We start from the raw sequence: 17,570 nt of genomic DNA, 5'->3' as shown, positions 1-17,570 counted from the left end.
CTGCGGGGACAGAGCAGGACTCAGACCTGCGGTAGGCAAAGGAATCACAGACAGCGCCCTGCTCTCTGGGCCTTTTAGGGCAGAATTCAGCAGGGAACATTCCAGCACGAGACAAAAGTAGGAGATTAGAGGCGGTTTCTGCTCTACAAAGGGAGATAATGGCCTGCCTTGTCCTGACAAACATGCAGGAGACTCCAGGAACTCTGAAGTGTGTTTTTGAGCAGTTAAACATGCATGCAGGAAGCCTTTCTTTGTCATTTGCACGTTCCTAATACATTGCGTCTGCGCAAAACAGAAAGCAAGGTGAGGGGGCAGGAAAGCTTCCGATAATCACCGGCGGCTTCATTGTAGTACACGTTGATTCTCTCCAGCTGCAGGTCGCTGTCTCCATGGTAACTGCCCGTGGGGTCGATCCCGTGCTCGTCGCTGATGACCTCCCAAAACTGGAAATAAAGAAAACGGCGTGATGGCCTGGCATCCGAGGTGTCAGTAGAGACGGCCCTCTTCTTCCTCTCCCATCCTTGGACCAGCGGCATTGCGGTCAGGCGGTCGAGGAGACCGGCACGGGCCGATAGCTGCCCGCCCCTGATCCTCCAGCAGCTGCTGCTGAGGGGCTCAGGAATCCGCCGAGCACCAGCCGTATTACGGCGACAGGCTGAAAAGCTGGGAGGAGCCCTGAAGGAGGAGAGTGGGCGCAGCCGCGGGGGCCGCGGAGGCCGTCACCCCCAGGCAGGGCTGAGGGTCCGCATCCCAGCTGATGGACGGGTCCTGGCAGGACCCAGGACAGGTAGACCCCGCCTGGCGGCTGCCTGCAGGGATCACTGTTTCCTGGCACAAACCCGACCCAGCTCTCCAAGCGGCGCAGTGTTAGGCGCTGACATCCTCCTGCCCTCCGGCCACTGACTGCAGCAGCGGAATGGTGCGTAGCGCGGGCAGGAGCCCAGAAGCACGCGGCGGGCAGTGGCTGGAGCTGGCCACAGTGCGGGGGCAGGCTGCATTGTGAATTTGCAGCAGGAAAGGGGGGGCGGGGCGGGGGGGGCAATATGGCGCTTCTGAAAGAGACCACGTCCTCGTGCAGGCGCCCGCCCACACCCATGCACCATGCCCGTGGCGCCTCGCCCACTGCGGGAGACAGTCACAGCCCAGGACGTCCACCTGCCGCCGCGCAGGCGGGAATCAGACTCCGACGTTATACGTCATTCTGTCTAGCTGGTGCTCGCATTAAGGGATCTAACAACCCTGTCTGTCGGACCCACGAGAAGTCTCCATAACATGTCACCCAATGACACTGCATTTTTTCATTCAAACTACAGACAAAATATACAAATTAAATTCCATATGAGGCCACTGGATTATCATGCCCAAAGGCCCTATCCAAATCTCAGAGGCTAGTCTACCAGGGAAATACCAACCGCGTCCCTCAGAAGGGCCGGATCCGAGGAAATTTCAAAGGGGCCTTGATTAAACACACACAGCTGCTTCGCCGCGCGCACCGCGGCAGGTTCTGTGGTTCCTGGGCCCCGCCCCGCGCCGAGAACGCGCCACCCGGGGCGGCGGCCCCCTCCCGGGCCCTGGCGCGCACCCTGGCGACCCGCCGCCCCCTCCCCGACCCCTCCTCGGTCTTCACCCTGGGGACCCACCGCCCCCTCCCCGGACCCTCCTGGGCCCTGGCGCGCACCCTGCGGACCCGCCGCCCCCTCCCCGGCCCCTTCCGGGCCCTGGCGCGCACCCTGGGGACCCGCCACCCCTCCCCGACCCCTCCTCGGTCTTCACCCTGGGGACCCGCCACCCCTCCCCGACCCCTCCTCGGTCTTCACCCTGGGGACCCGCCACCCCTCCCCGACCCCTCCTCGGTCTTCGACCTGGGGACACGCCACCCCTCCCCAGCCCCTCCCGGGCCCTGGCTCGCACCCCTGGGGACCCGCCACCCCTCCCCTGCCCCTCCTCGGTCTTCACCCTGGGGACCTGCCACCCCTTCCCGGCCCCTCGCGAGCACCCTGGGGACCCGCCACCCCTCCCCGACCCCTCCTCGGTCTTCACCCTGGGAACCCGCCGCCCCCTCCGCGGCCCGCCCCGGCGCGCACCTTGGCGCCGATCTGGTTGCCGCACTGGCCCGCCTGGATGTGCACGATCTCGCGCATGGTGCCGGCTGCGGAGCGGGTGGAGGCGCGGGCCCTAGGCTGTGCACGGCACAGAGCGGCGGACTCGGGCGCAGAAACCTACCGCCGCCCCTCCGGCCGAACCTTTTATAGCGGAGGCCCCGCCCCCTCGTGGTGACGTCAGCGGGCGGGGCGCGGGGGCGGTGCGGCGGGGCGAGGGGACTGCGGCACCGCGAGGGGGAGCCGGGGCGCGGCGCGAGGTTCGGGCCGGGGTGGGCTGCGCGGGGTGCCCGGGGTGGGCAGCCCAGCCTTTCCCGTGGGGTTTGCGGCGTCCCTAGGCTTTCTGCCTCCCTGGCAGGGTCCCGGGCCCGCGGCCTCGATCTCCTTCTTTTCGGGCTGGGAATGGCGGCGGGTGCAACCGCGGGGAGGGGGTGCGGGGCGGGGAGGATGGGGGTCCCGGTGCGGGCCGAGGGCGGCTGTCTTCGGGGAGGCCGGGGATGGCGGGGTGGGCGCCCTCCGCCTCTGCCCACGTGTGGAAGGCGGTCGGTGGGGGAGGGGCCGGGAGAAGTGCCTGGGCGCCTGGGCCTGTCTCGCGTGTGCTTTGGGTCCTGGGTCCCCGCACAGGCCGCTTACATGTGCAGAATATCGCGTGCGCGCCTGGGTGTCCCAGCGAGCGCGGCATCCCGGCGTCAGCCCAAGCAAGTGCCTTCCACGCGTGATGTCCCCTCGTGCCCACAGCCACCGTATGGGGCTCGACCTCTAGCTCCAGGCCACCAGCCGCATGTGGCCACTCAACACCTGAACCCTGGGAGTCTGAACTGAGATGTGCTTTCGTGTAAAATACTCATGCGGTTTCATGGACTCATGAAGTTTAAAGAATGTAAAATATTCCATTACTAATTTTGTATATTGATTACTTATCAAAAGAATATCTTGGATATATTTTTGAAATTAATTCCACTTGCTTCTGTTAAATTTTTTAAATGACTGCCAGACTCACAGTGACGACTAGAAAATTTTAAATTACCTACGTGGCTCACATTCTATTTCTGCTGTTCTAGAGTAAACATTATTACCATTCCAAGTTCACGGCTTGAAAAAGGAGGCTCAAAGAGTTGACCAGCTGCCACAAAGTCTATAAGTGAAGGCATCTAGCTTCCTTCTACAAAGAGAGAAAGCCCAGGTGAGTTTCAAAGGCTTAGGGTAAGATCCAACCCTAATTATCCCTACGAACCATCCTGAACAGGTGGCCAGGGAGCAGAGACCAGGGACTACTTCTTTCTCTCTTTTCCTCTCTGAGGCCAGTTTCTCAGGCTTATAAAAATGATCATTAAGGGCTTCCCTGGTGGCGCAGTGGTTGGGAGCCCGCCTGTCGATGCAGGGGACGCGGGTTTGTGCCCCGGTCCGGGAGGATCCCACGTGCCGCGGAGCGGCTGGGCCCGTGAGCCATGGCCGCTGAGCCTGCGCATCCGGAGCCTGTGCTCCGCAACGGGAGAGGCCACAGCCGTGAGAGGCCCGTGTACCACACACACACACACAAAAAGATCATTATAGGTGCCCTGGAGCCACCTTTGTGAGTAGGAAACGAGAAGCTCCATATGAAAGCGGGTCAAGTTTATGGAGCAAAAATGTCCCCATAAAACCCAAGGTGATGCTGTCCTTGTACATATTAAGCCCATTTGTCATGTTACTGGTGGGCAAAGTCACAGCTTCATCACCCCTGCTTCGGGAAGCCGGTCCTCAGGGTCCTTCCGCAGGCAGACAGGTGCCTGGTGCCCCCTCCCGGGATGGGGACGGGTCTCCTAGGCTTCCTCCTCCTCTGTCCCTCGCGGTGCTGCTGGGCTCCCAGAGCTCAGCGCATCCCCCTGATGCTGTACCCCCATGCCTAGGGCTTGGCTAGACCTTCTCACCACCGCTACCCCCAGCTTCCGCTCCCTGGGCTCTTCATGACCATCTAGAGCCTTCCAGAACCTCTCCAGAGAACAGCTGTGCTCCAGGTAACTTCTGTGATTACACAGTTCCACAGAGATTTTCTAGAGATTACTGCTTCTTGGCCTTCGTTGTTTCATTCAAGGTAGGGATTTGGGGCCAAGTAGAAGCAGAAGATGAGACCTGGAAGGGATGGTATTGGGGACAAGGGGACCCTAGTAGGTGGGCATCTCTCTACGCGTGGAGGGTGTCCACTTCTCTGTGTCCTGGTCGGGTCGTTAAGCAGGTCACCTAAGCTCTCAGCCTCTGTTACTGTAACCGAAACATGGAAAATGGGTTTTGTTAAGTTGTGAAGATGAGAGACGCTTATCTGCTAAATGCCCAGTTCACAAATGTTAAGTGACAGCGTTGATTGCAGCAGGCCCGGGCCCCTGGGCATCCCTGGCAGCGAAGGCTGCCTCAGTGCCACCCAGTGTGCACCCGGCCTGCTCCCTTCCCGGCGCCCGCCCCATGCCTGTTCCCGTGTAATCAGAGAAGCACGCAGGCAGAGTTGGAGATAGTGCTTTTGCCCGACCTAAGGTGACTCACCTGAGGACTCTGAGCCGCCCTCCTCTGCCCCATGTGTGTCCCAGACACCCCCGCGTGGGCACACGGCACCTGTGCAGACAGCAGCAGGAAATGGGGCCCACGGAACCCCCTCCCTGGGTTAGGCTTTGACGAGGTCTGGGGAGAAGGGGGTTGTTCCCCACTTCTCTTTGTGTCTAAAAGGAACAGCTCTTCTGGTTGTTGGGCAGGGCGATGGGGAAGGTGAGCCAATACCCGCCTCCTGTGGGTCATTTCCTGCTTTGGGCCTGATGTCATGGACTGCGTTTGGGCCACTCCCACCCCTCAGGCACTTTGGGGTGACGATGACAAAATTCAGGCTGGAGAGGGGAGGTGAGAGTTCCCTGTGGAAGCTGGGCCTGTGTCTCACTGCAGGGCCCTGCCGGCCCTTCCCCCTCTCCTGCCTTGCTGAGAGCCTCTTAGTGAAAGTGCCCTCCGAGCGCCTGGTACTGTGATGGTGGTAATTACCGTTGGTTGATGCATTGCTAAGTGGCGAATGGCATCTAGTTGAAATATATTAGCTGGCGTCCTGACATCTTGAGAACATCAGCTTCCTCTGTAGAATAATGAAAACTCAAGAACCATCGTAGCAATACGATTGTATCCATTATCCCAGAACAGTCACACCCTATTTGTTTGGGCCTCAGAGAAGGCCCAAGGGATGCGGCACCTCAGTCTCTCTTTCCCCGAAACATCTAAAATGTCCTTGCCCCCGCTCCCTTGACCGTTTGCACACATTTTCAGGTTTTTAATAAAAGCATCTCTTTATGAAGATGGAGGAATTTCGCTTGGAGCACTTGAGGTGCTTCCTTTTTAAAAAGACTGTCTAAAGCATAAACAGTCCGAACTCCCATTTAATTTACTTGAAAGATGTCAGCTCCACCAAAGTTTATAAATTTTTGCCCCAGACAATAATAATTTAGCATAAATATATGTAATGTTTCTCAGCTACCTTCTGGAATGTTTCATGTCCCAGTATGAATTATTTTACTAGAATTGTCCATCTGGGCCTTTCATAATTGAAAAAGATACAGTATACTGTGTGTGTAATATACACATACGTTGTATATACATATATATTTTTATTGTGGTAAGAACACATTTCATGTATACATATTTTCTGAATACAAAATTAGAAAATTTATAAAATACTAAAGAACACAAGTATGTCTTTCCACACTCCTCTAGATGTATTTTTTTCACTGTTCATGTTTGATATTTTCCTTTTTTTCCCTTTCATGGGTTATTTAGATGTTTTTGTTTGTTCCTTTAAAACATGGTTTCAATCATTTTTGCCTTGGACATTAAGAATGAAAAATACTGCTATTCTTATGCTATGACTTAAATGAGACATAATCTCACAAATTCTCAAATATGTGTAACCTTTTCCCAACTGCTACCATTTTCCCCATAACCTAGAGAACCTGGACCACCCCAAATTCTCTGAGCAAACTCTGCTTCCCATGGCCAAGGCTGTTCACAGGACTGGAGTGAATTTCCCCTATTCAGCCCACCCCACATTCCCTGAGTGGTTAAGAGCACAGGCCCTGGATGGATGGAGTGGGTGCATATCCTGACTCTGCCACTTATTAGCTGTGTGACCTAGGGCACGTTGCTTGACCTCTCTGTGCCTCTATTGCCTCATCTGTAAAGCGGAATAATAACAGTACCTGCTTCCTGGGGTTGTTTCGAGAACTGAGTGAATTAATATGGGAAAGCACCTGGAAGCCCCTCTGACCCCCAGTAAATGTTATAGCAATCTTAGCTATTGCAGTTGGCATCACTGTTTCCTTCCCTCCTTCCAGGGAGCTCTTCTCCGTAAATCAGGGCTCACCGCCAATGTCCCTGTCTCCACGATGTGCCCTCCTCTTTGCCTCGTAATACAGTGCACACACTTCCATGTTACAGTCCTGGCCCCTAGTCCACGAGGCTGTGCACAGCAAGGAAAGGTGTTGTGGGAATGACGAGCTGCAGAACTCCTAAGCGGGGAGCTGAGACCCCATTTGGATGTTCCTCCGCACCCCCAAACCCTGAGGGTCTGCAGGTCAATGGGCGTCCCTACACTGTGCAGGGCAGTTCTGAGCACAGACACCCCGAGGGCAGGACACGGACTGGACCAGCCCCTGCAGGAGGCGTGAAACCCGAGAGAGCCTCACCCCCCCCCCCCGCAACTTTCCAACTTTCTGGCTCCCTCGCCACCTGCTTTCTGAATGCAGGCTTTCTTCACACAAAAATCTGAGTCGCCAGAGACGTTTGGTGAAGCCAGCTGTGCTGATGGCCATGGGGCCAAGCTGGACACAGAAAGGGTGCTGGTCATTTTCTTGGAAGCTCCAGAGCCCAGGGTTTGCTGTGTTTCACTTTCGAGGCAAACAGAGATTACGGAAAAGACTGACGTCAGTATTCCCCTCTCCGAGGTGAGGAAGCCAGCAAGTCCTGCAGAGCCTAATAATTCTGTCTTCTGCTGAAAGTGTGCAGAGCAGAGGCGAACAGCAAGTAGGCATTGGGCATCCAGCCAGGCTGCTGCAGTCCCGTTCCCTACTTCACCGCCCTCTGCTCTCCGGGGGCTCCCTGGCTCACCCATGCCCCATCCCAAATGCCAGGCTTTTCACCTGTAACACAAGACTCCCCACCCGCACTGTGTCCCCCACCACGTGGTCTGCGCAGCTTTCTCTAGAATAGTCTTCGCAGAGGGGCGAGCAGCCACCTACCACCAGACTTGTCAAATCTGCCAGGGAAGATGCACTTGAAATATGCAGTGCCTTTTTTAACCGTAACATCATATTGAGGTACATTGTAAGAGTGTTTATCAGACCTTCGAGCACTGAAGTTCTGGAAAAATACAGTCTCCGGGACCTCCTCACTCGTGCGGCCAGGAGTCTTCAGAGAAACCCCCAGATTGTTTTCCTGTTCACAGTTCCCTCCTTTGTTTGCCAACTAAGTCCCAGACATACTTGATTTGACTGTGAAGAAATACTACTTGTTTATCATCGGTTATTATCTATGCCTACTTGTCACGTGGTACAAAAACAGTAATAGGCATCATTTCAAATACGGGGCGGGTTAATTTTGTTAAATTTATTGTTTGATTTATACCAAATTTTGTTGAACACTCGTAGTCTCATGCTTTTGTAACTTGCTGCCAATACTCTCTTGTTTTTCTTAACTAGAAGAAGTATTTGTTAGGTCTACTCTGTTAATCTCATCAGCAAACCCAGTTTAACACTGGGCACTGTAAGCGTAGCCCTTGCTAGTTTTCAGGACCTAAGAAGATGGGGGGTGGAGGTGACAACTCCAAAATATGAAAAGAAACCTGCCATAGTGAAATTAATAGATGTTTAATTAAATGAAACATATCACATCAATTAGCCAAATGCAACTTAACTTTTATATCATAACATATAAATTATAATAAAGTAAAAATTTTACAAAAAGGAAATTTAAATACTTTTGATATGATGTGGGCGATGCCTCCAGAAGCAGGAGTATCTTAGATGTACACAGCCCTTAAACTTGGGCCTAGATAGCCCTTCAACTGGATCATCCAACCTTTACAATTAGTATCATTGTCTGGATATAAAGGAATAATTTAAATTTTTTTGATAACTAGAAGGAATATGGAGATTAAAGAAGATAGAGACGCATTATATAGGAAAGGGATGCCCCGAGAGAGCTCGAACAGAGCTGTGAATTCTGAGAGGGAGGGTGGGAGGCACGTGTTGTGCGCTTTGCCTGCGAGGAAACCAGAGGTCTTGGACCAGTCATTTCCCCTCACTGGCCGGCAGGGGGCGCATGGCCGAGGACCGCTTGCTTGCTTTGGGTGAAGCGGGAGAGATATGGTGAATTACAGGATAGAGAAGCAACGTGCAACCAGACACTTCGGTGTACCGGGTGTTTCACAGTCAAACTTTTGTTAACTCGTGGAATGCGTGTATACCGAGCAGGTTCGCAGGTGACTTTTACAGTTGTATAGTTTTGTGGGGCTTTTTAAACATCTTTATTGGAGTATAATTGCTTTACAATGGTGTGTTAGTTTCTGCTGGATAACAGAGTGAATCAGCTATACGTACACACATGTCCCCATATCCCCTCCCTCTTGCACCTCCCTCCCTCCCACCCTCCCTATCCCACCCCTCTAGGTGGTCACAGAGCACCGAGCTGATCTCCCTGTCCTATGTGGCTGCTTCCCACTAGCTGTCTATTTTACATTTGATAGTGTATATATGTCCATGCCACTCTCTCACTTCATCCCAGCTTACCCTTCCCCCTCCCCATGTCCTCAAGTCCATGCTCTACGTTTGCGTCTTTGTTCCTGTCCTGCCCCTAGGTTCATGAGAACCATTTTTATTTTGGATTCCATATATATGTGTTAGTATATGGTATTTGTTTTTCTCTTTCTGACTTACTTCACTCTGTATGACAGACTCTAGGTCCATCCACCTCACTACAAATAACTCAATTTCGTTCCTTTTTATGGCTGAGTAATATTCCATTGTATATATGTGCCACATCTTCTTTATCCATTCATCTGTCGATGGACACTTAGGTTGTTTCCATGTCCTGGCTACTGTAAATAGAGCTGCAGTGAACATTGTGGTACATGTCACTTTTTGAATTATGGTTTTCTCAGGGCATATGCCCCGTAGTGGGATTGCTGGGCCGTATGGTAGTTCTATTTTTAGTTTTTTAAGGAACCCCCATGCTGTTCTCCATAGTGGCTGTATCAATTTACATTCCCACCAACAGTGCAAGAGGGTTCCCTTTTCTCCACACCCTCTCCAGCATTTATTGTTTGTAGAGTTTTTGATGATGGCCATTCTGACTTGTGTGAGGTGATACCTCATTGTAGTTTTGATATGCATTTCTCTAATGATTAGTGATGTTGAGCATCCTTTCACGTGTTTGTACGCAATCTGTAGATCTTCTTTGGAGAAATGTCTATTTAGGTCTTCTGTCCATTTTTGGATTAGATGGTTTGTTTTTTTGATATTGAGTTGCATGAGCTGCTTGTATATTTTGGAGATTAATCCTCTGTCAGTTGCTTCATTTGCAAATATTTTCTCCCATTCTGAGGGTTGTCTTTTCAACTTTTTTATGGTTTCCTTTGCTGTGTTAAAGCTTTTAAGTTTCATTAGGTCCCATTTGTTTATTTTTGTTTTCATTTCCATTTCTCTAGGAGGTGGGTCCAAAAGGATCTTGCGGTGATTTATGTCATAGAGTGTTCTGCCTGTGTTTTCCTCTGAGAGTTTTACAGAGTCTGGTCTTACATTTAGGTCTTAATCCATTTTGAGTTTATTTTTGTGTATGATATTAGGAAGTGTTCTAATTTCATTGGTTGCATAGTTTTGTAATTCATGCGAGTTTGGGTGCCCCTGAGATCCCGGGGCTGAGGTCGGAGGATGGAAGCCAAGGATGGGGCACAGGTGAGCAGGGGAAGGGTGAGGGAGCACAGCGGCCCCGAGGGAGCGGGTGCACAGGTGAGCTGTCCAGGCTGACCAGTGTTAATGACCAGTGTTAGCGCAGGCCCAGACCTGCTCTCCGGCCTTACTGCTGGGCTGAAAGGAGGCGGTGTGAAAGCAAGACAAGGGAACCAGGAAGTACAGGGGTAAGTTCGAGTGGGGCCTCTGCCTGTGGGGCTGCTGCCCCGAGTCCAGCCTAAGACAGAAGTTTCCATCCTAACTTCCTGCACTGGCAAATTTAAACTACTGAATTGGAGCCAGTCCTAGGGGAGACTGTACGGGTGGCTCAGCTGCCTTTTTCGTTTTTTTCCACATCTTGCTGCTCTTCCCCCAACTTGACCCCACAGGCTCCACCCCCTCATGAAAATCTGTACCAAGAAGGTAATTTAATACCAGTCGATTAAGACCTTATTCTAATGAGCAAGTATATTAACTCTTCCAAGAATGGTCACATAGAGGCATAGACTTCTGAGTGGACTTGAAAATCAAATATTCAAACAGTAAAAGATATTCCAACACTAGCCTATCTTAGTGCCCCGTGCAGAGTTCCTGACAAGAAGCCACAAAGCGTGTTCTGGGGCAGCTTCCTGAACAGGACTAAGGCTCAGAGAGATTGAAATACTCGCCCAAAGCCCTACAGCTACTAAGTAGAAAAATCACGTCCCTCGTGAGCACAGATCCAGACCGTCGGAACCGAGGTTCCCGGAACCTTGTTCGTTTCAGTCCCCAAGCTGTCCGTTCGTTCATGGTGGGCAGAGCTCGAAGCCCCAACGTTCCCCAGCCCCGGGGTGCACACGCCTTTTCCCAGTTACTCAATCAAACGCTAATCTCAGTGCAGTGTGAAGGGATTCTGCAGGCGTAATTCAGGCCCCAAATCAGTTGACCTTAAAATAGGGAGATTACCTGGGCGAGCCTTCACTAATCACGTGAGCCCTTTAAGGGAGGATTTGCTCCAGCTGGCGGCAGAAGCCTTCAGAGTTTCAGTGCAGTGGAGATCCTCTCCCGGCGGCCTTGAAGGTGAGCCTGCCGTGTCGTGGGCCCCGTGCTGGTGTCGGCAGGCACCTCTAGGAGCTGAGCATGGCCTCTGGCTGACCGCCAGGAAGCCAGCAGGGGCCTCGGACCCCAGACTGCAGGCAACTGGATTCTGCTAACCACCTGAGGGGTGCTGGGGGACGCAAGCTGCGGATGGAGCAGCCCGGACGGTCGGCTGTGCATGGCCCCCAGCAGAGAACCCGCCGCGCCCTGCCAGACGCCGTAGGTTGATTTTGAGGCTCCCGCCATCGGGCTTGCGGCAGTGTGTTGCATGCAGTGCACGAGAAAAGCGCACCGCTGCCTCCGCTTTGGTCTGAGGTCAGTGCCCCTGCCCTGAAACAAGGATTTTACTTTATTAATTTTAATTATAAAATGCTCTTTTTAGATATTTTATTTATTTTATTGCAGTATAGTTGATTTACAGTAGTGTGTTTCAGGTGAACAGCAAAGTGATTCCGTTTTATATATATATATATTTCTTTTTCAGATTCTTTTCCATTATAGGTTATATTTTGCAAGATGTTGAATATGGTTCCCTGTGCTGTTCGGGAAATCCTCGTGGCTTATCTATTTTATATATAGTGGTGTGTATATGTTAATCCCAAGCTCCTAATTTATCCCTCCCCCTCCCCCTTTCCCTTTTGGAAACCATACGTTTGTTTTCTATGTCTGCGAGTCTCTTTCTGTTTTGTAAATAAATTCATTTGTATCATTTTTTAGATTCCACATATAAGTGGTATCATACAGTATTTGTCTTTATCTGACTTACTTCACTCAGTATAATATCCTCTAGGTCCATCCATGTTGCTGCAAATGGCAGAATTTCATTCTTTTTTATGGCTGAGTAATATTTCATTGCATATATGTACCACATCTTTATCCATTCATCTATCGATGGACATTTAGGTTGCTTTTATATCTTGGCTACTGTAAATAGTGCTGCTATGAACATTAAGGTACATGTATCGTTTCGGATTAGAGCTTTTGTCTTTTCCGGATATATGCCCAGGAGTTGAATTGCTGGGACCATATGGTAACTCTATTTTTAGCTTTTCGAGGAACCTCCATACTGTTCCCTAGGGTAGCTGTACCAGTTCACAGCCCCACCAACAGTGCAGGAGGGTTCCCTTTTCTCCACACCGTCTCCAGCATTTATTATTTGCAGACTTTTTAATGATGGCCGTTCTGACTGGTGTGAGGTGATACCTCATTGTAGTTTTGATTTGCATTTCTCTGATAATTGACGATATTGAGCGTCTTCTCATGTGTTTGTTGGCCATCTGTATATCTTCTTTAGAGAAATGTCTGTGTAGGTCTTCTCGTTTTTTGATTGAGTTGTTTGTTCTTTTTTTGATATTGAGCTGTATGAGCTATTTATGTATTTTGGAAATTAACCCCTCATCAGTTGTATTATTTGCATGTATTTTTTCCCAGTCTATAGGTTGTCTTTTCATTTTGATTACGGTTTCTTTTGCTTTTACTTCTATTGCCCTGGGAGACTGACCTAAGAAAATATTGCTACGATTTATGTCAGAGAATGTTTTCCCTATGGTCTCTTCTAGGAGTTTTGTGGTGTCATGTCTGTGTTTAAGTCTAAGCCATTTCGAGTTCATTGTTCTGTATGTTGAGAGGGTGTGTTCTGACTTCATTCATTTACACACGGCTGTCCAGTTTTCCCATCACCACTTGCTGAAGAGACGGTCTTTTCTCCGTTGTATATTCTCGCCTCCTTTGTCAAAGATTGACTGTAGGTGGTTGGATTTACTTCTGGGCCTGAGACGAGGATTTGAGTGGAAGCTTGTTAGGGGGCTGATCCCAGGAAGCCTGGGAGGGCAGTGGGGACGGAGCGGGGAAAGGAAGGAAGGAAGCGGCACTCCGCCCTGGGGTCCGTAAGAGACCCCATCGCTGAGTTGCCCCCCCCCCCGAATCAGGGAAGCTGGGCTATTTAGCCTCCCGTCTGTCCTTGACTGATCGTCCTCGCAGAGGGGTGTTACAGGCAGGACACGAGAAGAGGGTCTGGGAGGGACAGTCAGCTATGGAGATGCTCCTCAGGAGACCTCCCTGTCTAGCGACACAGGCCGCGTAGCCCGGGGTCCTGGCTGGGCCCCTTAGCCGGTGACGCTGTCTCTCCTCCACGCTTTTCAGTTCCTGCAAGTTTCGTGCTCCCCACGTGCTGTCTTCACTAGCTAAGCATCTCCAGTCTCTTCCTGGACCCCCATGAAACAGGATTCTGAGTCCTTTACGAACTGGGGTCGGGTGGGTGGGGGGCCGCTGGACCCACAACAGGCTGGGTGGCTCCCAGCTGAGAGCTGCCGCCAGCGCTGCTATGTAGCGTCAGCTTCCAGGCGGCCGCCTCATTCTGGCGACTCAGGTGAGGCTGTGCTGCTTCTTTGTGGGGCTGCAAAGACCACGTCGCCTTTCCTGCTCTCTGCCCGTAGTGCTGGGATCGTAGGGGAAGGACGTTTCATTACTGGGTGGGCCTGGGCCTGGTTCTGGGGGAAGGGCCCCGTGTTCACGGCCGGTTTGCTCAGGCCTGCGTTCAGTATTTAAAATACTTCCATCAGCTACAAGGAACAGGCAGGGGGGAGGCACACGTGATCAGAAGAGGCCGCTCCGGGCAGCTGTCTCAGCTGCTTGTGACCTGTGCCTTTGGCCTTGGCTTCAGGAAATGCTTGTCTGTTGTCACTGGTCCTCTGAGATGTCCAGTCACCTGGGAGCTGCTGTTGGAAGCTTCCCTTTGCTCTTTATTCTCTGCCCTCTCCAGGCTGCTCTGCCATGGGACGGACCCTCTGCAGGCGTACCCCGTCCTTTGAGTGGTGCGGAGAGGGGCCAGTGGAGTGACAGCCCGTGGACCGGGGCCAGTTAGGCCAGGACTCAGGGCCTCTGTGGACACGCAGCCTCCAGCGGGGCACTCAGCAATCACAGACAGTGCCCTGCTCTCTGGGCCTTTTAGGGCAGAATTCAGCAGGGAACATTCCAGCACGAGACAAAAGTAGGAGATTAGAGGCGGTTTCTGCTCTACAAAGGGAGATAATGGCCTGCCTCGTCCTGACAAACATGCAGGAGACTCCAGGAACTCTGAAGTGTGTTTTTGAGCAGTTAAACATGCATGCAGGAAGCCTTTCTTTGTCATTTGCACGTTCCTAATACATTGCGTCTGCGCAAAACAGAAAGCGAGGTGAGGGGGCAGGAAAGCTTCCGATAATCACCGGCGGCTTCGTTGTAGTACACGTTGATTCTCTCCAGCTGCAGGTCGCTGTCTCCATGGTAACTGCCCGTGGGGTCGATCCCGTGCTCGTCGCTGATGACCTCCCAAAACTGGAAATAAAGAAAACGGCGTGATGGCCTGGCATCCGAGGTGTCAGTAGAGATGGCCCTCTTCTTCCTCTCCCATCCTTGGACCGGCGGCATTGCGGTCAGGCGGTCGAGGAGACCCGCACGGGCCGATAGCTGCCCGCCCCTGATCCTCCAGCAGCTGCTGCTGAGGGGCTCAGGAATCCGCCGAGCACCAGCCGTATTACGGCGACAGGCTGAAAAGCTGGGAGGAGCCCTGAAGGAGGAGAGTGGGCGCAGCCGCGGGGGCCGCGGAGGCCGTCACCCCCAGGCAGGGCTGAGGGTCCGCATCCCAGCTGACGGACGGGTCACCCCTGCGGGCAGTGGCCAGAGCTGGGACCCTACTGTCAAGTAAAACACATGCAGACGTAGCGATGGAGCAGCTTTAATCCAAAAGTCTTTTACTGTAGGGAGAATGCTCCGGTCTCAGAAACGTGCAAAGCATCCAGAATGAAAGAGAACAGGCTTTTTTCTGGTAGGGAGGGGTGAACAGGGCTGGCGCGAGCTCTGCGGGCGGGGAGGAGCGCGGGTGGGACGAGCCGATGTGAGATCAGCGGCCGCACTGTTACAGGCGCAGCGCGCACGTGTGTGCTTGCGGCCGCCGGGGAGGGGGGGGGCGTGGAGGCGGCACTGGCTGACGTCTGGCAAGAGGCGGGCAATTGTGAACACCTGGTCGTTGCCCCTGCTGTTCTATACAGACAAAATCTGCGGTTAAACGCTACTAGGGGTGAATAACAGTGTGAGGTTGACGGGTTCCGTTCGTTGTCAGGGCTCGGTGGGCTTCCAGGTTCTTGGTGGCGCTGAAGGACCAGCTCTTACCATCCGCTGAGCACGTTCCTGGACTGGCAGGTGTTAGAGGCTCTTAGAGACCAGGGGTTTCACAAGAGGTATGCTTAGGAATTTTTCTTTTTTGTTTTTTGCGGTTCGCGGGCCTCTCACTGCTGCGGCCCCTCCCATCGCGGAGCACAGGCTCCGGACGCGCAGGCTCGGCGGCCACGGCTCACGGGCCCAGCCGCTCCGCGGCACGTGGGATCCTCCCGGACCGGGGCACGAACCCGCGTCCCCCGCATCGGCAGGCGGACGCTCAACCACTGCGCCACCAGGGAAGCCCAGGAATATTATTTTTTAAAAATATTGCAGGTTAAATTAGGGCGTAAAAACACAATCTGAAGTTGGAAGGCAGTTGGTTGAGAAGGCTCTGAGACGTTGGGCCTGAAGCATATTTAAATGGCAGAGTGAGAGCGACAGTGGCAATCTGATGGATTTCTCGGTTGGCGGTAAATATGTCGGGCGGCGGCGTAGACGTTTATGGGATTGCGCGCACAGCCTTTACTCCGGCCCTCTGCCCCAGGGCCCCTTCGGGCAGCCCGGACCATGTCCGACGGCAGACCCCCGTCGAGGACCGTTCGCTGGGTTCCTGGAGCTCTCTCGTGATGCTGTGTGTCCTCGGGAAGACTGTCCACGGCGCTGGTCACCTCCTGAAGCCGAGGAGGAAAGCGTAGAGGTTCTGGCAGACTGGCTGCGTGGCCCACCGGCAGCAGCTCCAGACACACATGTCCGCACGCGGCCTGCAGCGGTCAAGCCTTTTGAGAGCCCTCCCAATCCCCCAGGCTCTTGTTCTGAGGCTTCTTGAGAACGTGGCAAGGAAGGAAGGGCAGAGCTTCTTTCTGCAGCCGGGATTCTGCATGTGACTTGTAGCTGCAGCATAGGCTTCTGTTCCATGAAGATAGCCACAGACAGCTTTTGGATCATCTAGTGCCTGAAAGCTGAAATCAGAGGTAATAGTGCAGTTATGGTGAAGAAGGAAAGCAGTCTGGTTAACGATTTGATAAGGGCCAGTAAGATTCGCTAGTAACGGGATCTAATCCAACCACAGGCATGACCTTCCCAGCTTTGGCCATGCCCTGCCCCATGGGAGACATTTGTAGAACCAAGAGGTCATATCCACCAGACCCCGCACCATGTCCCACGTGCTAGGATGTCTGAATCTCCTGTCCAGTCTGCTCCAAGCCCACTTCCAGCGCAGAGATGAGCCTCTCTCCCAGGGCTTCCTGAGGGCAGGTTATTGAAACGTAGTACAGAAGAGATGCCTGCCATGTGCCCCTCTAGGACCAAGGGGAGGCCATGTGGGGAGAGGGAGTGGCGGGCTTTGGTGTGTGGGCTGGGATGGGGCTGGGATGTCCACACACACACGGCCCTGAAGCCCAAGAGAAACTCTGAACGTGGAGCTTCAGGCAAGCGCCCCAGGCTGGCAACAGTCCGTGCACGGTGTCACACGTGGATGCAGGGAAGTGACGTGTCCTGACTCCATGCAAGGGCAACAGAAACCCTGTGTTTGCTTCATCTCTGGACTCGGCCCTTTGCATTCTTCCCTTGGCTGATTTTAGTCTGTATCCTTTTCCCTGTGAAAACAAAACAGAACTGTAACTGAGCGTAACAGCTTTCGGTAAAGTTCTGAGCCCTCCTAGTGAATGATCAAACCTAAGGGTGCTCTTGGGGACCTTTGACCTTGCAGTTGGTGTCAGAAGCAAGAATAGTCTTGGAGACCGTTCCCTCTAACCTCACAGTTGGCCCAGATGCTTCACAGCTGCTGTCAGAAGTGCCATTTGCTCGCGTGACCCTGACTCACAGAAACATATGGCTCAAGAAGAGGGAGGGTGATGGGGTGGAGGATGATGAACCTGTGGTTCCTAGGGGACCACAGGTTAGCTAAGGTGTGGAACCGGAGCTGTGCTGCACTTCGTTGTCGGAGGGAACAGTCACGTGGTGGCTCCAGCCCCCGAGGCGCTGGCTCACCGGGCGCATGAAAAAATGCGGAGTAACCGAGAACAAGCGAATGAGTCTCCGTCCCTGCGTGGTGGTTCTCTGCAATGACCAAAGTGAAAGTGGGGTGTCAGGATGGATCCTGAGGCTGAGCCACGCTTGGATTCAGGCTGCTCTGAGCTGACTCAGGGCTGACACCAAACGGGATAGTTAAGCCAGAGACCCAGGTGGCTGAGATCTGCAAGATAATGGGGAAAAGACAAAGGGGAAAGTCAGAGCCGGTCCCGGTGGGGCTCAAATCTGAGAGTCAATAAAGCAGACGTTGATGGGATGAGAATAAAGGTCTCACTGCAGC

At 52.9% G+C, this 17,570-nt stretch overlaps 1 protein-coding gene and 1 long non-coding RNA gene across 3 annotated transcripts in view; one reads left to right on the top strand and one right to left on the bottom strand.

Moving 5' to 3' along the window:
• Positions 1–17,570, bottom strand: part of TUBB2A (tubulin beta 2A class IIa) — a 50,961-nt gene that overhangs the window by 2,136 nt on the left and 31,255 nt on the right. Inside the window, exons 1-2 of one of the 2 annotated variants that reach the window (XM_059076616.2) lie at positions 2,085–2,253; positions 335–443 (exon numbers count right to left, since the gene is read on the bottom strand). In XM_059076616.2, coding sequence (XP_058932599.1) covers positions 335–443; positions 2,085–2,141 — 166 coding nt within the window. In that variant the 5' untranslated portion in view covers positions 2,142–2,253. Of the gene's footprint in view, positions 1–334; positions 444–2,084; positions 2,254–14,328; positions 14,438–17,570 lie in introns of those variants that run through there. The other variant, XM_059076618.2, reaches the window with a different exon arrangement.
• LOC131763895 (uncharacterized) overlaps positions 2,301–17,570 on the top strand; it is a 72,700-nt gene continuing 57,430 nt past the window's right edge. The window contains exons 1-3 of the long non-coding RNA XR_010835202.1: positions 2,301–2,359; positions 3,161–3,282; positions 3,989–4,096. This is a non-coding gene — a long non-coding RNA (uncharacterized lncRNA). The remainder of the gene's footprint in view (positions 2,360–3,160; positions 3,283–3,988; positions 4,097–17,570) is intronic.

The sequence above is a fragment of the Kogia breviceps genome, chromosome 10 (genome assembly GCF_026419965.1).
Source record: "Kogia breviceps isolate mKogBre1 chromosome 10, mKogBre1 haplotype 1, whole genome shotgun sequence".
Classification (NCBI taxonomy): Eukaryota; Metazoa; Chordata; class Mammalia; order Artiodactyla; family Physeteridae; genus Kogia; species Kogia breviceps.
This window is presented reverse-complemented; position numbering and strand designations above follow the sequence as displayed.